This window comes from Ylistrum balloti, unplaced genomic scaffold (genome assembly GCF_031769215.1).
Source record: "Ylistrum balloti isolate Yb309-2 unplaced genomic scaffold, AGI_CSIRO_Ybal_v1 Utg369668, whole genome shotgun sequence".
In the NCBI taxonomy this organism is placed as follows: Eukaryota; Metazoa; Mollusca; class Bivalvia; order Pectinida; family Pectinidae; genus Ylistrum; species Ylistrum balloti.
In genome coordinates this window covers 1621735-1638528 of record NW_026781915.1, presented here as the reverse complement: position 1 = coordinate 1638528, position 16794 = coordinate 1621735, and the positions used below count along the sequence as shown (strand labels likewise).

General features: G+C 33.7%; 1 protein-coding gene across 2 annotated transcripts in view; it reads left to right on the top strand.

The window, feature by feature from the left end:
* Nucleotides 1-16794, top strand: part of LOC132561921 (choline transporter-like protein 1) — a 66413-nt gene that overhangs the window by 27632 nt on the left and 21987 nt on the right. For both annotated transcript variants that reach the window (XM_060226640.1, XM_060226648.1), the window contains exons 3-6: nucleotides 3338-3439; nucleotides 4333-4481; nucleotides 12056-12268; nucleotides 14391-14557. In XM_060226640.1, the coding sequence (XP_060082623.1) occupies nucleotides 3338-3439; nucleotides 4333-4481; nucleotides 12056-12268; nucleotides 14391-14557 (631 nt within the window). The remainder of the gene's footprint in view (nucleotides 1-3337; nucleotides 3440-4332; nucleotides 4482-12055; nucleotides 12269-14390; nucleotides 14558-16794) is intronic.

Genomic DNA, 16794 nt, shown 5'->3' with positions numbered 1-16794 from the left:
ATGTAATAATGTCTGCTACATATATATCCCGGGCTCCCTATGTACGGTGTAAAAGTTCCTCGGCTTTAAATGGAAGCTAAGGTAAAGTAAGGTCTAGAATTGATCCACAAAGAAATATGTACTGGCTAAGGTCAATGTACATTCATCATTAATGTCTGAAGAAATATCAGTACCAATATAGTACCAATACAGCATTTATTGTATCTCTGTATATAATACATTACTTAGATATCACAGATTTTCTCTTTAGCAAGTATCTATTGGAGTGCCAATAGCCAAGCTCATGTCTGTGGTAAAAACATTTATTAAAGAGCAGGTTGGTAAAAGTATCTTTGTTCAAGGTCATATCAGTATGTTGACCTTTGTTCAAGGTCATATTTGTAGAAGGGCCTTCCTTGAATGTCATATTTGTAGAAGTTTATTTGGTGAAGGTCATATCAGTATGATGACCTTTGTTCAAGGCCTTATTTGTATGAGGAACTCTTTTGAAGGTCATACCTGTATTGCAGTTGTTGAAGGTCATATCTTGATGGTCATATTTTTAAAAATAACTGGTTAAAAGTCATGTTTAGGAGTGCATTTTTTCAAGGTCACATCTGAAAGAATATCTTTGTTCAAGGCCTTTTTTGAAGGAATATCTTTGTTAAAGCTCAAATGTCTGTAGCAGTCTTTATGAGTATATTTAACTCCCTGTCTTTTCAATAAAAGGCCCAGTAATTTTCAAATCAAGCCAATAGACAACTGTCGGTATCGCTATCCTGTATAAAGAACAAGAATTGATAGGGAGAAGCCTTGTAAAGAAAAGGGATAACTAATGATAATTCTGAAATAAAAGATGAACCATGACTATTGAAGTTCTCTATCTGTGTATGCAAGCGATAGGTTATTTCAAACATATAGAAGAGCACAGAGTTACTGATTGCTAGCTGGCTTTCAATGTGAGTTTGTACCAGTAGACATGTGTATGATAGCTCTAGGAGCTTGCCAAGAAATATATACACTTCACAGTAACTACTTCACCACAAAGAGCTAAGTATTGGCCAAAAACCCATCATCATCCTGCTGTTCCGTTAGAGGATGATAGAAATAATAGATTCTGCCAATGTTATTTAACAGGTGGGTCTTGTCATAATCTTCAGAGGTTCATCACAATGATTATACTGTTGTGATTTTTGTTCCTCTCAGAACAGCTTTTGAAGTACGTCCGGGTATATTATTTACTGTGATATAATTGAGGTCTGAGTTAAGTATGCCTTGCCTAAACCAGACTAAGCTCATACTAATATTTTATCAAAAATGTGACTTAGGAATTATTTGTTAACATATATTATCTCTGCTTTAACCAGAAAAATTGTGAATATCTGACTAAATCATCAGTATCAAAACCACAAAACAAACCATAATTTGAAAGGACAAAGTAAACCAATGAAATTGGCATTTATGAAATTGATGATTTTTTCTAATCAAATGATGTAAACACATGGTGTGGTTGAGCAAACAGATATTTTATTAATACATAATGTACCTAAAACAGAATCGAGAAGACATACACAGGAAGTGGTTGACCTATGCACTGATATTATATGTAGCTAGTTGAATTTATCTATAAATTACCTATATGTTACCTATGTATATTTTCTAAGTATCTGGTAGATACTTAGCAGTAGTGTAGATAGGATTGGTGCAGTTTTCTATTAGTATGTAAATATTAGGTAGAAAATGTATTTATAACAACTGATTTAGGTAGAGGTAGTTTATCGATTACTATAAATATATGTAAATAATTAAGACAGAATGAAAACTATTGAGCAGAAGAGACATATTGATATATTAATCTTGATCCTAATAACTTTTCAGGTTTATAGATTTTAACCTATAATTATTGATTGTTAGGATGTGGCACTGAAGATGCAGGTGCCATTACAGTAAACAGAATATCCATCTGTCTGTCCATCTGACTGTCCGTCTGTCTGTCTGGTTTATTTTTTTATTGACATGATATGTTCTGTTAGGTCTGTTGCTTGCAAAGCAAAGTCCATGCTTCTTCAAAGGAAGTGCTTGTGCGGGTGATATTTTAGGTCCTGTGGTCAAAAACTAAGGTCCTTGTTACTATAAATAGAAAATCAGTTGGTACTAAGTTTTTCCAGTTCTATTTTTGTAATTACATTCTGACTCTGAAATATTGATTTATTTTTCATAGGCAAATTATTATGTTTATAAAGCAATAAACAAAAATTCATTATTTTTGGATAAGTAGCACTCGGAGTCTGACACAATGTCAGGCCTTCCTGACATACATAAAATTTGACCTCTATAATATTAGATTCATTAGTAGGCAAAGGTTTTGATATATTTTCTCACAAGCATTGATGTTAGACTTTCATATTCAGAATATCACAATATCTACCATATGAGTTCCATTCTACATTATTTTAAGATCTTTTGACGAAAACAAAATTGTCAAACTAAGGAGTTCACATCAATACTGGTAACAAGTAGAATCAATGAAAACAATCTCAAACCTGGTAAATATTGAAAATTGGTAACTCAAACACTATCTTCATGTTTTTGTAGAACAATAATTCTTTCCTCTTCTTCTGGATCGCTTTTATCTAGGACCATCACATCATAGAATTTATTCATCAGTTGGCATATTCTGTGTTTTTCATACTTGCTTCTTTTATACAGTCTTTCACAGGGGACAAATGGACAATTGTGTGATTTCATTGATGTATCAGATTCTCTTAATACACATATGATAATATGAATGACATCTACATATGTATCTTGCATGGCAAAGCAGGCTAAATATGTGATTACAGGATGGATATAAGTATTTATTATAGGATGAGTCAAATCAACATTTACATTTTCTGGAATGTCCTATCACGTTTTTATTAGGTGTTGCTGGTTTCTTAATTTCTGGGTTTGGGTAATTTTTTTTATCTAATTTTCTTTAAATAGTTATCATTATTGGTCCTGTGTATTGATATACCTGGTACGGAGTATAGTTGGCTGTTACTGTGTTTTATATCCTGCTGATATGCTTTGTGTAGTCTGTATGCAATATTTGGTATTCAGAGTAGAAAACGGCGAAAAAACGTCTGGACAGTTATAAAAATATTGTCACAGATTTATCTTAAAAAGTGTTATCATTAAGGTTTGAAAGTAACATGAGATGCTATTTCAGGAATTTAATGTCTGCATGTATGTTTTGAAACTAATGTCCTTAAAATTGATGATTAATTCAACATAGATTGCTGGTATGTTAACGTCTTTTATCATTTACTTGCAGACTTAGGTTTTGGTAAACCTTGAATGTATGTTTCTTCTGTAGGCGGATGGAGAAGATAAAAGGGAACTGACCAACCCCATCAAGAATCGGGGATGTACCGACATCGTTGTCCTCATCATTTTCATCCTGTTCTGGGCTGGCATGGTTTGTATTTAAGAACACAATTTTCTTAGTATGGTTCTCCATAATCTATCATAAATACAGCTTACTTATGGTCTGAAATTCTGCATTAAACAGACTTTATCATAGGTTTCTAGGGCATCACTTTTAGTTTCTGACTTTACTGCTACATAAATGATACCTCTAGGGATGCTATGTTCTGGTGGAATCAGAATGACTTTACAAAATGGAGGGAGATACAGAGTTAGAGATTCATTTTTGTGACAATAAAACCTTATGTAGACTTCAGACTGCAGGTAACTGTCACTGCTGGTTAGCTCATATTAAAGTTATGGTGACTTTAGATGGGAAATATGATATTTCTGAGTGACTTGGTGGAGAGTCTTTCTACAAAGGACAATTAGGCATTAGGGTCAAAATGTCCAATGTCAAGATGGCAGTAAACTATGTTGATTTTCTATTGTATTTTCTATCTTTCATCTTTCCATTTTGAAGTCTGTAACTCAAAGTCAAAAACAATTGAAACACTTGATATAGAAAATAATACATGTAATTTCTAAACAAAAGAACATTGGTTGGAATGTTAGATTAATAGTTGGGTGTACAGTATATATCCTGGACAGAGATCTGTTGTTGCCCACAGCATGGATCAAAGGTCAAGTTATGATGCTGGCCGATCGGGTTCATGCAATGACCTCTGATCCTGAAGAGGTGAACATTCAAGTCTACCTTGTATCACCATCTGGTAAACTAAAATAGTGCTTATACCTTCAGAATATCATTTCATGTACTTTCCTTCACACAAATTTAATTCCTTAACAAACAGGTTCTTAAAAAGCAAAAATATCTTATTTACTACAAGGTAAATGAAATACTACACTCTGATTACAGTTTGTCACATGTATGATGATTTTCAGATTTACATTGCTGTCTTTTCTGTGATGCACGGTGATGCCTTTCGCCTGGTGTACGGTTACGACAGCTTTGGAAACACCTGTGATGAGGATAACACTGGACGAGCTATACCCAATGTGTCCTTGTCGGGCATGAACATGAAGAATAGACCGTAAGTAATTTGGTCCATTTAACATAACAGATTCAATGACATATTCCTTAGAGAGGATTACTGTATAACATTATAGACACAGTTTGTAAATATTACAGACAAAAAAATCATTACTGTATTTTTTTGTTAGTAAGCCCTTCCATATATATATATATATATATAAATATATTTATTTTGAAAAGAATAAAATCAACACGACAAATGTATACCGCTAATGTTTTCAGGCCTTACGACCATCTTTAGGCGACACATTTATTATGATGTTTTGGTAATGACATTATGCCGTCATACATAATACATCAGAGAAGGGGAGATAACATTATTGACTGCAGTATATTGACATTACAAATATGAGCATTTGTTATCCATCAAATATGTGTAAAAGATTTTTTCAAAACATTAACTAGCATTTAGAGCTGGTTTAAATATTTTGACAGACATTTCCTCTTTACACAGTCTTTTTGTTGTACCCAAATTGGCCATTTTGTAGAAAGGAAAAATTAAAAATCATATATATATATCTGTCAGAAGAAATACAAACGCCTCTTCATTGCCTTTAATAAACCCTGATTTTGTATCAGAATTTGTATGTTGGGGCTTAATGTAGGATGGATGTGGTAGTTTCCTTGACAATAATTTGTATAAAAGCACTATATTTTAAAGTATTCTCAGAAAACCAGCCAAGTGGACTGAGTTATGCGACTAAGGCACCAGCTCAGGTGTTGTGACCAGAAATTGGTAATTTTTTGTAATGCCTGAAGTGTCTGATTTTTTCAGATCGAGAAGGAGGTAGGATTTACAACTCACTGTTTTTGAGATGTCATGTAGATCTATCTCTTTAAGTAATCACACTTATAGCTCTTTAAATGATTGTGATCTTATGATGGTGGTCGGTTGTAGCATCTTGTACTTCCTCTTTCGAATGGGGATGTACCCTCAGCTTTGTTGAATGATGCCAGATTACTCTTATATTTGTCATGACCTTTTAGTATGTGTTAGTGCATTCTCTCCTGTGAATGAAACAGCTACGTATGTATAACAATCGTCTGAATGCTTTAGAATTTCTAAAACCAGAGGTGGAATAATTGCATTGTTTGAAATTTAAATAGGTGGAGTACCAGTTGTATTTTAACAGAATAGGTACCTTAAAACTTATGAATAAAATCCTTGTGTAGTTTTTGTTTTAGAGGATCTAAAGGGTTAGAAATATATAGCCAACAGAAATGTATTGGCTTGAATATTGACATCCAGATGGCTTTTCCAGCTGTTGATCAACAAAACAGAGGTTATTGACTATCAGTGACATATATCTATACTGTACAAATATATTCTTAGTTATACTGTTACAAGTTCATAAATTATAAACTCTTGTTATTATGAATTAGAAAAAAAAGACTATCTGTTGTTTATTTTCTGTGGCTATATGGTTTTATCAAGTTCATTGCCATTAGTTCATAACGTAAAATTACATTACAGCAAGAATTTCAATGTACTTAATTAGTGAACAATAGACCTATCTATCTATAGAGTCAAGCTATAAAGTAAAATGTAAGTATTAAACTGATTTCTGGTGGCACTTGTAGGGAAGGATATGTGTCACCTGGATTACTGAACAGGAAGTGTTGGAGTGTGCTAGTGGTTATACTGTCTATGAATGCAAAGTGTTCTAACTCAATACAATGCATTCCTAACAAAATCATTAAAATATTGAATACTTTGAATGAAAGAAATTACTGCTGTATGGCTCTTCCATGCTAAGTCTTTTTACTATTGTTGTTAATTGTAGAATGAAATAAGCCAGTACTAGGGCATAGTTACTGACCCACGGTCTTGACGCTGTCTGTGCGTGAGCATCAGGACTAGGGGCTACTGACAATAGTTCAGAGTCAGTAGGATTATGTTAGTATATTACTGTAAAGGTGGAAATTGATGCATGGGGAAATTTGTACTTAATACACAGAAATCATTTGGCCATGTCAATTTCACCCATGCATATGAATTGTGACGTATTACATCCATATTAAATATGTAAATAGACATTGAATATATGAGGGTACATTAATTGCAAAAATAACCCACTCACACACAGGTTGTTTGAAAAAGTTTACATTTTGTCTTTCACATTATCAAACGGTGATACATTTTTTCAGACCGTTAGAATTAACTTCCTCACTGTTCAGAATTTTGTGATGGTATTTGCACTGTTTATCAGCTAAAATTATTTCATTACAAAAATGTTTACTTTCCTTCATGTTAATATTCCTTTCAGCACTGCTATGTTGATATTGCTGAATGTGTAATGATAGTCCTGCCTTCATGTCGTTTATAAAGCAATGAACTAGAACAATACCATTTTTTACATACTCTGTTAATCTTACCTTGAAAGTAATAAAACTGACTTTTCTATAAATTAAATGGAATATAAATGCGAAATATGTCTTTGTGTCTTTGTGAATGACTTGAGCACATGTGGGAATATTGTAGACACTCTGGATATGTTGTCTACACCATTCAAAGCAATACCTGATGGCCTGCTGTATTAGATTGTGCGCTATTGCATGTAGATTTGATTGTCTTGTAACATAGGATGTGACCTATTAACTGTAACATAGAATTAATGAACAGGATGAAATTAGAGTTGTTGAACAGTGTTGTCTAGCAGTACCCTATTTATCTATCCACTACCATCTCTTGATAACCATGTTTAGACCTCAATTATTTGCTTTCTTTACCATACATATTGCTAGACAGCTTTGGTATATCCAAAGGAACTTACATTGTATTTCTTTCAAGAATTTTTAAAACAAAGATCAACTTCTCAAATACTTTATGAGTTTCATTTTACAGGGTTCAAAGGTCAAGCCACAGTTACTAGGAATAGACAATTTTCAAACATTAATATACTTATTTGCAGGGAGCAGGATCACTGCAAGATCTAATTTCTAGTCGAAAGTTTTATTCCTAAAGCTTTTTTACAACAGCTGAATTTATATCCAACCTGGACTGTAAGGCTTCCTGTTATCACATTCATCATCCATTACATTGGGATGCATTTCTTGTTACTGAAACACTCAAAACATTAAAGGTTACTACTTAAGGTTACTAACCAGATGTACTGCTCTCTTTTTCTTCAACTTCATTTTGTTTATTTGAAGTGAATGAAATTTATCATAATGATAGCATGACAATCCTCTGCCCAATGTCAAGGCCACAGAACGGATTGAAATCTATTACTTCCTTGGTTCTGCTTCAACTTTATTGCAGTTGTTTGTTCCATGGAAAAATTCATTGATCAGATACTATCATATTTCATCAGAATAATCAGTATGTATTAGTATCTGCATCAATAGTAGGTCCTTGTTGTAGAGGAGGTGGTACAGCAGGATAACACTGTATAACTGCATCATTATTGAATGAATCTTGTAATTCATTTTGCTTGCTTTTATTTCATTAATTTCACATCTGCATCTTGTCTCCTGTGAAAGTGGTTGGAGGGGAAAAGTCAAGAGATTTCATGATTACAATAACTGCTTTTAGTTAAAATGGAATTTTATAGGCAAGCATGTTTTATCAGATTTAGTAGTTTTGTTTTAAGTTACTTATCTTGGATGTACAAACCTCTGGCTAAGGAAAACTCCCTTTTTGTGACCCTGGTGATATCACATGCTTTGAATGTATGTTACCCTTGTTTTATCACAGGTTCTGATTTCATGTGACCCTGGTTTTATCATTGGATCTGAGTTTACATGAACCTGGTTTTATCATTGGATCTGAGTTTATGTGAACCTGGTTTTATCATTGGATCTGAGTTTATATAATCCTGGTTTTATCATTGGATCTGAGTTTATATAATCCTGGTTTTATCATTGGATCTGAGTTTATATAATCCTGGTTTTATCATTGGATCTGAGTTTATGTGATCCAGGTTTTATCATTGGATCTGAGTTTATATAATCCTGGTTTTATCATTGGATCTGAGTTTATATAATCCTGGTTTTATCATTGGATCTGAGTTTATGTGATCCAGGTTTTATCATTGGATCTGAGTTTATATAATCCTGGTTTTATCATTGGATCTGAGTTTATATAATCCTGGTTTTATCATTGGATCTGAGTTTATATAATCCTGGTTTTATCATTGGATCTGATATTACTGTCAGCGAATCTGCAGCTCCGTTGCTGAAGTAACCCCTAGTTGTTTTCAGAAGTTGGGTTCACTGATTATTCGTTTCAGATCAAAACAAAAGTAGGTAGATATTGGATAGTTCTGTCAATAACAATTGATTAACCTTGGTGTTTAGCTCCATGGCTATAATGCTGGCGGTCCTACAGTCATTTGTTGTGCACCACTTAAATGACTTTGTTGAAGGAATGATGCTTCAGACATACATTATATGTCAACCAGCAGATGTTTAACTTTACATAGAGATCCATTTTAATCAATGCTAGAAATATTATATTGTAGAGACATTTTTGAATTTATGAAATATTTTCATACATTCACAAACACAGAGGTGGTGGAATATTGACACTTCATGTTTCTTACTGAGAGTGATAAATTACAATTCATTTTGAAGCCCAAGTCTGGGTCATGCCTTGCTCTATCTACAATTCATTGTTTATCATCATTTTGTTCACAGTTAAAGTTCATAATGCATATCAAGGTTTGTATTTGTGTTTGAAGACAAATGGAAATCTTTGATTTGGTGCCATAACTAATGATTACTTTCCAGGTAATTAAAATAAACTTCAGTATAAGTCTGTTGTCAACATAAAATGGTATATGATATGTCTCTTTTTCTGGTTTCTTTACTTCCATTTATATGATGTTTTCCAGGCTGTTAACCTCTCGTTTTGTTTTTTGTTTGCTGTATTTCGATCTATTGTATTCCTTGCTATACGTTAATACTTGTCTCTACATTTCCACTTTGATTCACTGTTTCCTTGGCTTATGTGTTTGGTTTCCTGTTTGTACTATGATCCAGTAATTTCCTGGCTATACTTTGACCCAGTGTTGTCCAGCCTGAACTTCGATCTAGTGTTATCCTGCCTCTACTTATACCCCATGTTTTGATGTCTCTACTTTGACCCAGTGTTGACCTGTCTCTACATTGATCTAGTGTTACCTGTCTCTAATTTGACTCAGTGTTGTCTTGTCTCTACTTTGACTCAGTGTTGACCTGTCTCTAATTTGACCCTGTGTTGACCTGGCTCTACTTTGATCCAGTGTTGACCTGTCTCTACTTTGACTCAGTATTGTCGTGTCTCTTCTTTGACCCATTGTTGACCTGTCTCTGCTTTGACCCGGTGTTGACCTGTCTCTTCTTTGACCCAGTGTTGACCTGTCTCTACTTTGACTCAGTATTGTTGTGTCTCTTCTTTGACCCATTGTTGACCTGTCTCTGCTTTGACCCGGTGTTGACCTGTCTCTTCTTTGACCCAGTGTTGACCTGTCTCTACTTTGACTCAGTATTGTTGTGTCTCTACTTTGACCCAGTGTTGACCTGTCTCTACTTCGACTCAAGTGTTTTTATGTCTCTACTTTGACCCAGTGTTTACCTGTTTTACTTTGATCCAGTGTTGTCTTGTCTCTACTTTGACCCATTGTTGACCTGTCTCTGCTTTGACCCAGTGTTGACCTGTCTCTTCTTTGACCCAGTGTTGACCTGTCTCTACTTTGACTCAGTATTGTTGTGTCTCTGCTTTGACTCAGTGTTGACCTGTCTCTTCTTTGACCCAGTGTTGACCTGTCTCTACTTTGACTCAGTTTTGTCGTGTCTCTTCTTTGACCCATTGTTGTCCTGTCTCTACTTTGACCCAGTGTTGTCTTGTCTCTACTTTGACGCAGTGTTGACCTGTCTCTACTTTGACCCATTGTTGTCCTGCCTCTACTATGACTCAGTGTTGACCTGGCTCTACTTTGACCCAGTGTTGACCTGTCTCTACTTTGAACTACTGTTGTCCTGCCTTTACTTTAATCTGTTTTCTTAGCAATATTTCCAGTTTGATTTCTTCATTTACAGATCTTGATTCTTTCTATCCTATGAATTCTACAATTAGATATTCTGTTGTAATTCAATTAAGATGTAATCTAATATTTGATTGATGTCTACATGTTTCTCATTTGCATCCCAAAAATGATTCCGACTGACTCTGGCAGATCATGAAAGTGATACCCGGAACAAAAGTGTGATCTCGATGGTTGATGGAATTTCATTTCAGTCTAGTATTCCTGACATTATTATATTATTAAGGTTCGGTAAAGTAGCCAAGATTTTTGTATAACTTTTATAGTTGATATAGGGATGTGTGTTCCCTATAATCTTTGGTATATATGTGTGTTCCCTATAATCTTTGGTATATACGTGTGTTCCCTATAATCTTTGGTATATATGTGTGTCCCCTTTAATCTTTGGTATATATGTGTGTTCCCTATAATCTTTGGTATATATGTGTGTCCCCTTTAATCTTTGGTATATATGTGTGTTCCCTATAATCTTTGGTAAATATGTGTGTTACGTATAATCTTTGGTTTATATGTGTGTCCCCAATAATCTTTGGTATGTATGTGTTTTTCCTATAATCTTTGGTATATATGTGTGTTCCCTATAATCTTTGGTTTATATGTGTGTTTCCTATAATCTTTGGTATATATGTGTGTTCCCTATAATCTTTGGTATATATGTGTGTTCCCTATAATCTTTGGTATATATGTGTGTTCCCTATAATCTTTGGTATATATGTGTGTTCCCTATAATCTTTGGTATATATGTGTGTTCCCTATGTATATATGTGTGTTCCCTATAATCTTTGGTATATATGTGTGTTTCCTATAATCTTTGGTATATATGTGTGTTTCTTAATCTTTGGTATATATGTGTGTTCCCTATAATCTTTGGTATATATGTGTGTTCCCTATAATCTTTGGTATATATGTGTGTTCCCTATAATCTTTGGTTTATATGTGTGTTTCCTATAATCTTTGGTATATATGTGTGTTCCCTATAATCTTTGGTTTATATGTGTGTTTCCTATAATCTTTGGTATGTATGTGTTTTTCCTATAATCTTTGGTATATATGTGTGTTCCCTATAATCTTTGGTATATATGTGTGTTCCCTATAATCTTTGGTATATATGTGTGTTCCCTATAATCTTTGGTATATATGTGTGTTCCCTATAATCTTTGGTTTATATGTGTGTTCCCTATAATCTTTGGTATATATGTGTGTTCCCTATAATCTTTGGTATATATGTGTGTTCCCTATAATCTTTGGTATATATGTGTGTTCCCTATAATCTTTGGTATATATGTGTGTTCCCTTTAACCTTTGGTATATATGTGTGTTCCCTATAATCTTTGGTATATATGTGTGTTCCCTTTAACCTTTGGTATGTATGTGTGTGTCCTCTTTAATCTTCCGTGTTATAGATAGATAAGTTGTATCATTTAAGTTCCAGGACCAAAGAATCGATCAGGATCAGGATTCTAATCTGGAAATGTGAGGTCTTATTGTCTTTTATTTTCAGGAAATTTTTCAAGTTTAACATTTATATAATTATGTTGTGTTTCAGATATGTGTTTTTTATGGACATCAGTAACCCCTCGACCAAGATGTCTCTGTGTGTGAACAAATGTCCAGACTATGAACTAAAAAACATCAATCAAGTGCGTGACTTTTCCCGGTCAGAAGGATCCATTCTTTGTCGCTATGATATCAACTTTACTGACTACAGCCAGCAAATGATAGATGAAGGCTCTTGTCCACAAGTGCCAGTTCTGGCCAGGTTTGTTTTGGTCCTGTTTATGTCTTTCATCTTACATGATATTCTATAGATATGGAATATTGGTAGAGAGATGCTGTAAGCTCTGTCTAACACAACATAACCATACCAAATATCCCAGAATTCCACACACATATCTTTTACTTTTGTGAGACTCTTATACTGTCGCTATACTTTGGTGGCTCTTCATTCAAAGGCTGAAATATTGATTTTACAAGCATTTAATATCAGTTTTCATGGAATGGTTAGACACATATGGTGCTGTCACTGGTACCGGAAAGGTTTACCAAAGATATTTACAAGATAGATCTCATGACAAAAGGAATGTTTGCGTTGTTGATACTTATTGCTGTCACAGTAGACATTCTTTTGAAGAGAACTTTATGTCCATTCTCATAAGACCCTGGCTGTTGCAAGGATGTTAAACCTGTAAACACAAAACAAATCCATGAACATGAGAGAAATTAGCCTTATATACAAAGTTTATATTGTATAAATAATTTCCCATTGTAATTCAGAATACTATGTTTGGGCACTTGCTTATACTAAAATTGATGTATAGGTATATGAAAATGCAATTAGTTCATGAAAAAGAATGAATTTTGAACTGTAAAAGTGAAAAATTGTAAAAAGAAATATATGCTCAATACAAATTAATATTTGAAACACAGGGTCCTATAAATTTATTACTGAAAGTACATTGGAATATATCATAAGGAGTATGTTTTTAAAATAAATACATGAAGTATACAGCACCCAGTTTTATAACAGTTTAATGCTTTCGTCTCAAAGTTTTCTATTGCTGCAAAGATATAAACATAAACAACATTTAAATAAGTATTGTATTTGATCTTAAATGTGCTCATCAAGCAAAAGTTTTCATATAAGGATGCTAATTTTAAGATTGAGTGTTTTTCTCGAGGTAGGAAATGGAGGTCCTGAATGGAACAGAAGTATATCACTTCTGTTTAAACTAGGACTAAAACAAGACTGGTTATACAGACATATCAAATGTATCAGCATTCAGAATTTGACTTTGATATAGAAATAGTAAAATTCACTGTCATAATCTAAGGTTTGGTTGTTATAAGAGACAAAGAGTTAAAATGCTGAACATCAAGAAAAACAAATTTCTAAGCTTTATTTAAGCACTCCTATCCTTATTCTCATGGGTATTTTACAAGTGCACTTATTAAGTCACATACAGTACTTGGAATTACTTGGTTTAAAGATCATTGTTTGATTCACATATCAACTTCATGTCATTTGATTGTGATTTTTTTTACAATTGTCTTTATACAGGGTTATTTGCTTAGAGCTGTGTCGTTGTGGAGATGTTTTTTTAGCCTGGTTATCACAAGAATTTCAGAGAAAAAGTCTGCTGTCTTATGTAAATTTTGACAGGCTTGAAATTGAGCTAATTCTTCAAAATATTTAGAAGAAATTATTAAATAAAAATTAACCCACAAGTAGACAGAGAATGATACAGGACATGCTTTGAAGAAAATTATCTAGGTATTATATGAATTATTTGTGTATGTAGTTGTTTGATGTGTTATTAGATCTGTAGGCTGGTTGATTTTGCAGTGAGTCGGTCCTGAATTATTGTGTGCCCAAGAGCTGGAGTGTGCTGGCCCCAAAGGTTGGGAATGGCTTGCTGTCATTCTTTAACAAGTTTGATATGTTCCATAAAATTGTGCGGGACGTTTGCCTGGTTTGGCGGGAGATGATTGTCCTGTGTTTTATCGCCCTAGGTATACCATTCATATGAGTGACAAGTGGATCATCTCCAACACTAGTCTCTTGTACTATTTTCATTGTTGACACTTTATGTACAACAAAACTCAGGTTTGTTCCACAAGCCCTCACATTTTATGTAAATATATACCTGGTCATTGATTCCATCTCAGAACTTTCATTGTCTTAACAAATGAAGATAAGGGAGAGAACCAAATCGATTCAAAGAATTATCCAAAATTGTGATTGATCTGAGCACACAAGTGATAGCATCATTGATTTCTAGCAGGCTGGCTTGTGGAGACAAACGTAAGTTATGGTTGTTTGTAGTATTTTCTGTGTTTAGTTATAAGAATACTTTATAATTTGTTTTCTCCGTTTTTTACAGTGTCCCTTTGCTGAATAGGTGTGTTCCAAAGCATTTGACCAAGTTAGCCAACCAAACCTTAATCAGACTATTTGACTCCTTAAATGATAGTGACTTATTCCAGAAAGTACTCAGTGACCTATACACCAGCTGGAAAGAAATGATGGTCCTATGTTTTGTTGCCTTAGGTATGGTTCTAACATTGGGTATTTGTTATGTTTCTACCCTTTCCTATATGAGGATGTGTCCATTCTCCAGACTGCTGTTGTACAGTAACACGCTAACAATGCTGCTTAAACCACGGCTGCTTCTCACAGGCTACAGCACTAAAATCACTGACATTATTGTATTTCTACAGCAGTTACAATGATTAGTCAGCTTATAAACACTGTCTTCGCCAAAGCAAGCTTTATGTGCCTTTATATTGAGTAGGAATTTCAGCCATACTGTTTTAAAGAAGAGATTTTACAAGTTTTTGACATTAGCTTAAACAAGTTTACAAAGATATATGAGGAATTAAAAAACTGAATATCATGTTTTAATGATGTGTGTTTCTGTGTTTTCCTAATTGTTATAATATAGTGATCACTATCATGGGAATTATCTAACGTTGCCTATAGACAGAATTATAAGCTGACTAAGTGTTGACTGCTACTTATACTGCCCCTAACCATGTTCCCTTTCACAGTAGATTCAACATAAACTACAGCTTAATGCCTTGAAAGGCTGAGGATCAAATTACTCTAAACCGAAACTAAGGATTTTATTTTTAGAAAAAAATAGCCAAATGCATGCTTGTCCTCCCAGTCGTAATGTATCAAAATAAGTAATTTTACGCCTCCTCCTCACCCCTGTATCTTTAGTTTGTCAGCAATTAAATAACGTGTGTATGACATGGATGGAGGGGAATGGAGGTAAAATATATACAACCTATGTCCACCTGATTTATTGAAAACATGGTAGGGCTAAAACAGTGATAACAATGAGCAACATAGAGATACTGTTTAATTTAGACCACATCATGGTCTCTAAACCACATGCATTAGAAGTGTCCCTGGTTACCTGTTATTGTATAAAATCATTTAATGTATTTATCCACCAAATACAATGAGTTATTAAAAAATTATGTTGCAATGTCAGAACACACGACTTACCACCATTCCATTTTAAAGTTTCCAATCCATGATAATAAATGATTTGGCTGAAAAATAATTTTTAGTCCGATTACTTTGTGCTTTACTTCTTTTTGCGGGTTGAATTCTGTCAGCAAATATTGACCCCCTTAACGGAAAAACGAATGTTAAGTGTGTTTTCAAAGTGGTAGCTATGGTAGTTTTCCAGCCAAAAACAGTATTCTGAAAGTAATGTTAGTCATATAGAACATTTTTAGTTTTATTTTCACATTTGATAGGATTTAAATTATCCAGAATACAATAATTTTTTTAATAATCCTTATCTTTGAAAATATTGAAGACTTGGCTTTGCTAACTTCAAAATTATTCTTGGAATACTCAAGCATCTTTTTTTTCTGCTTATATTTTTAACTTACTTTACATACAAAAGCTATAATATCCCCCAACACCCCTTCCTCCAACTCTTAAAGAAGGTATGCAGTAATGGCTTTGTCTTGTGCATGCATGTGTCAGTCTCTCAGTTTATGGTAAAAATGTCTGTACAAGACATTTCATGATCCCCAGTAAATAATTTTGTCAGATCACTCTGGTGTTACATCAAGTTCTGTGACAGGATTCCTGTAGTTCTCTCTCAAGGACAAGAGGTCATAGGTCAATAGCCATACTTTCGCAGTAAAAGTATTTTGTATAAGAAAAACACAGTATTTTACTTATACCATAATGTCATAACATCAGGTTCCACACCTGCTGGTAACGTTAATTCAATTTCTACCTTACATTAACCATCCTCTGAACAGCTAAACAAAATAGACTTTTACACCTGATAAAGTTTTGATGGTCTTCAGTCAAAGTTAAAAGGTCAGAAGTCACAGTAGCCTATACATAACCCCATTATAGTATGAAATGTAATGTCATTACAAAGTAATCACATTGGTCAATAGATATGTATAATTACATAGGTGCATATAACTAACTGTTATTGTGTTAAATTTCACACTAACAAGGATTTCTGAATAGTACATCATTGATGAACCTTCTACAAAAATATTTTATAAAATAGTTCTTCTATAATCCCCCCACCCCCATTTATATTTACCAGGAATAATAACCCATTGGTAGCCACTTTGGGTTGGGGGTTCAAACGGAACTCTTTCCACTTTAAGATTACTAGACTATAAATCTTAGACTTTGATATTAGATTTAGTTGCATCATAGATCTGGTATTACTGGTAAATTGTTGCTAGTCATACTAGAGGTATTATTCCAAATGATACTGTGCTGGAAGTCAAAAA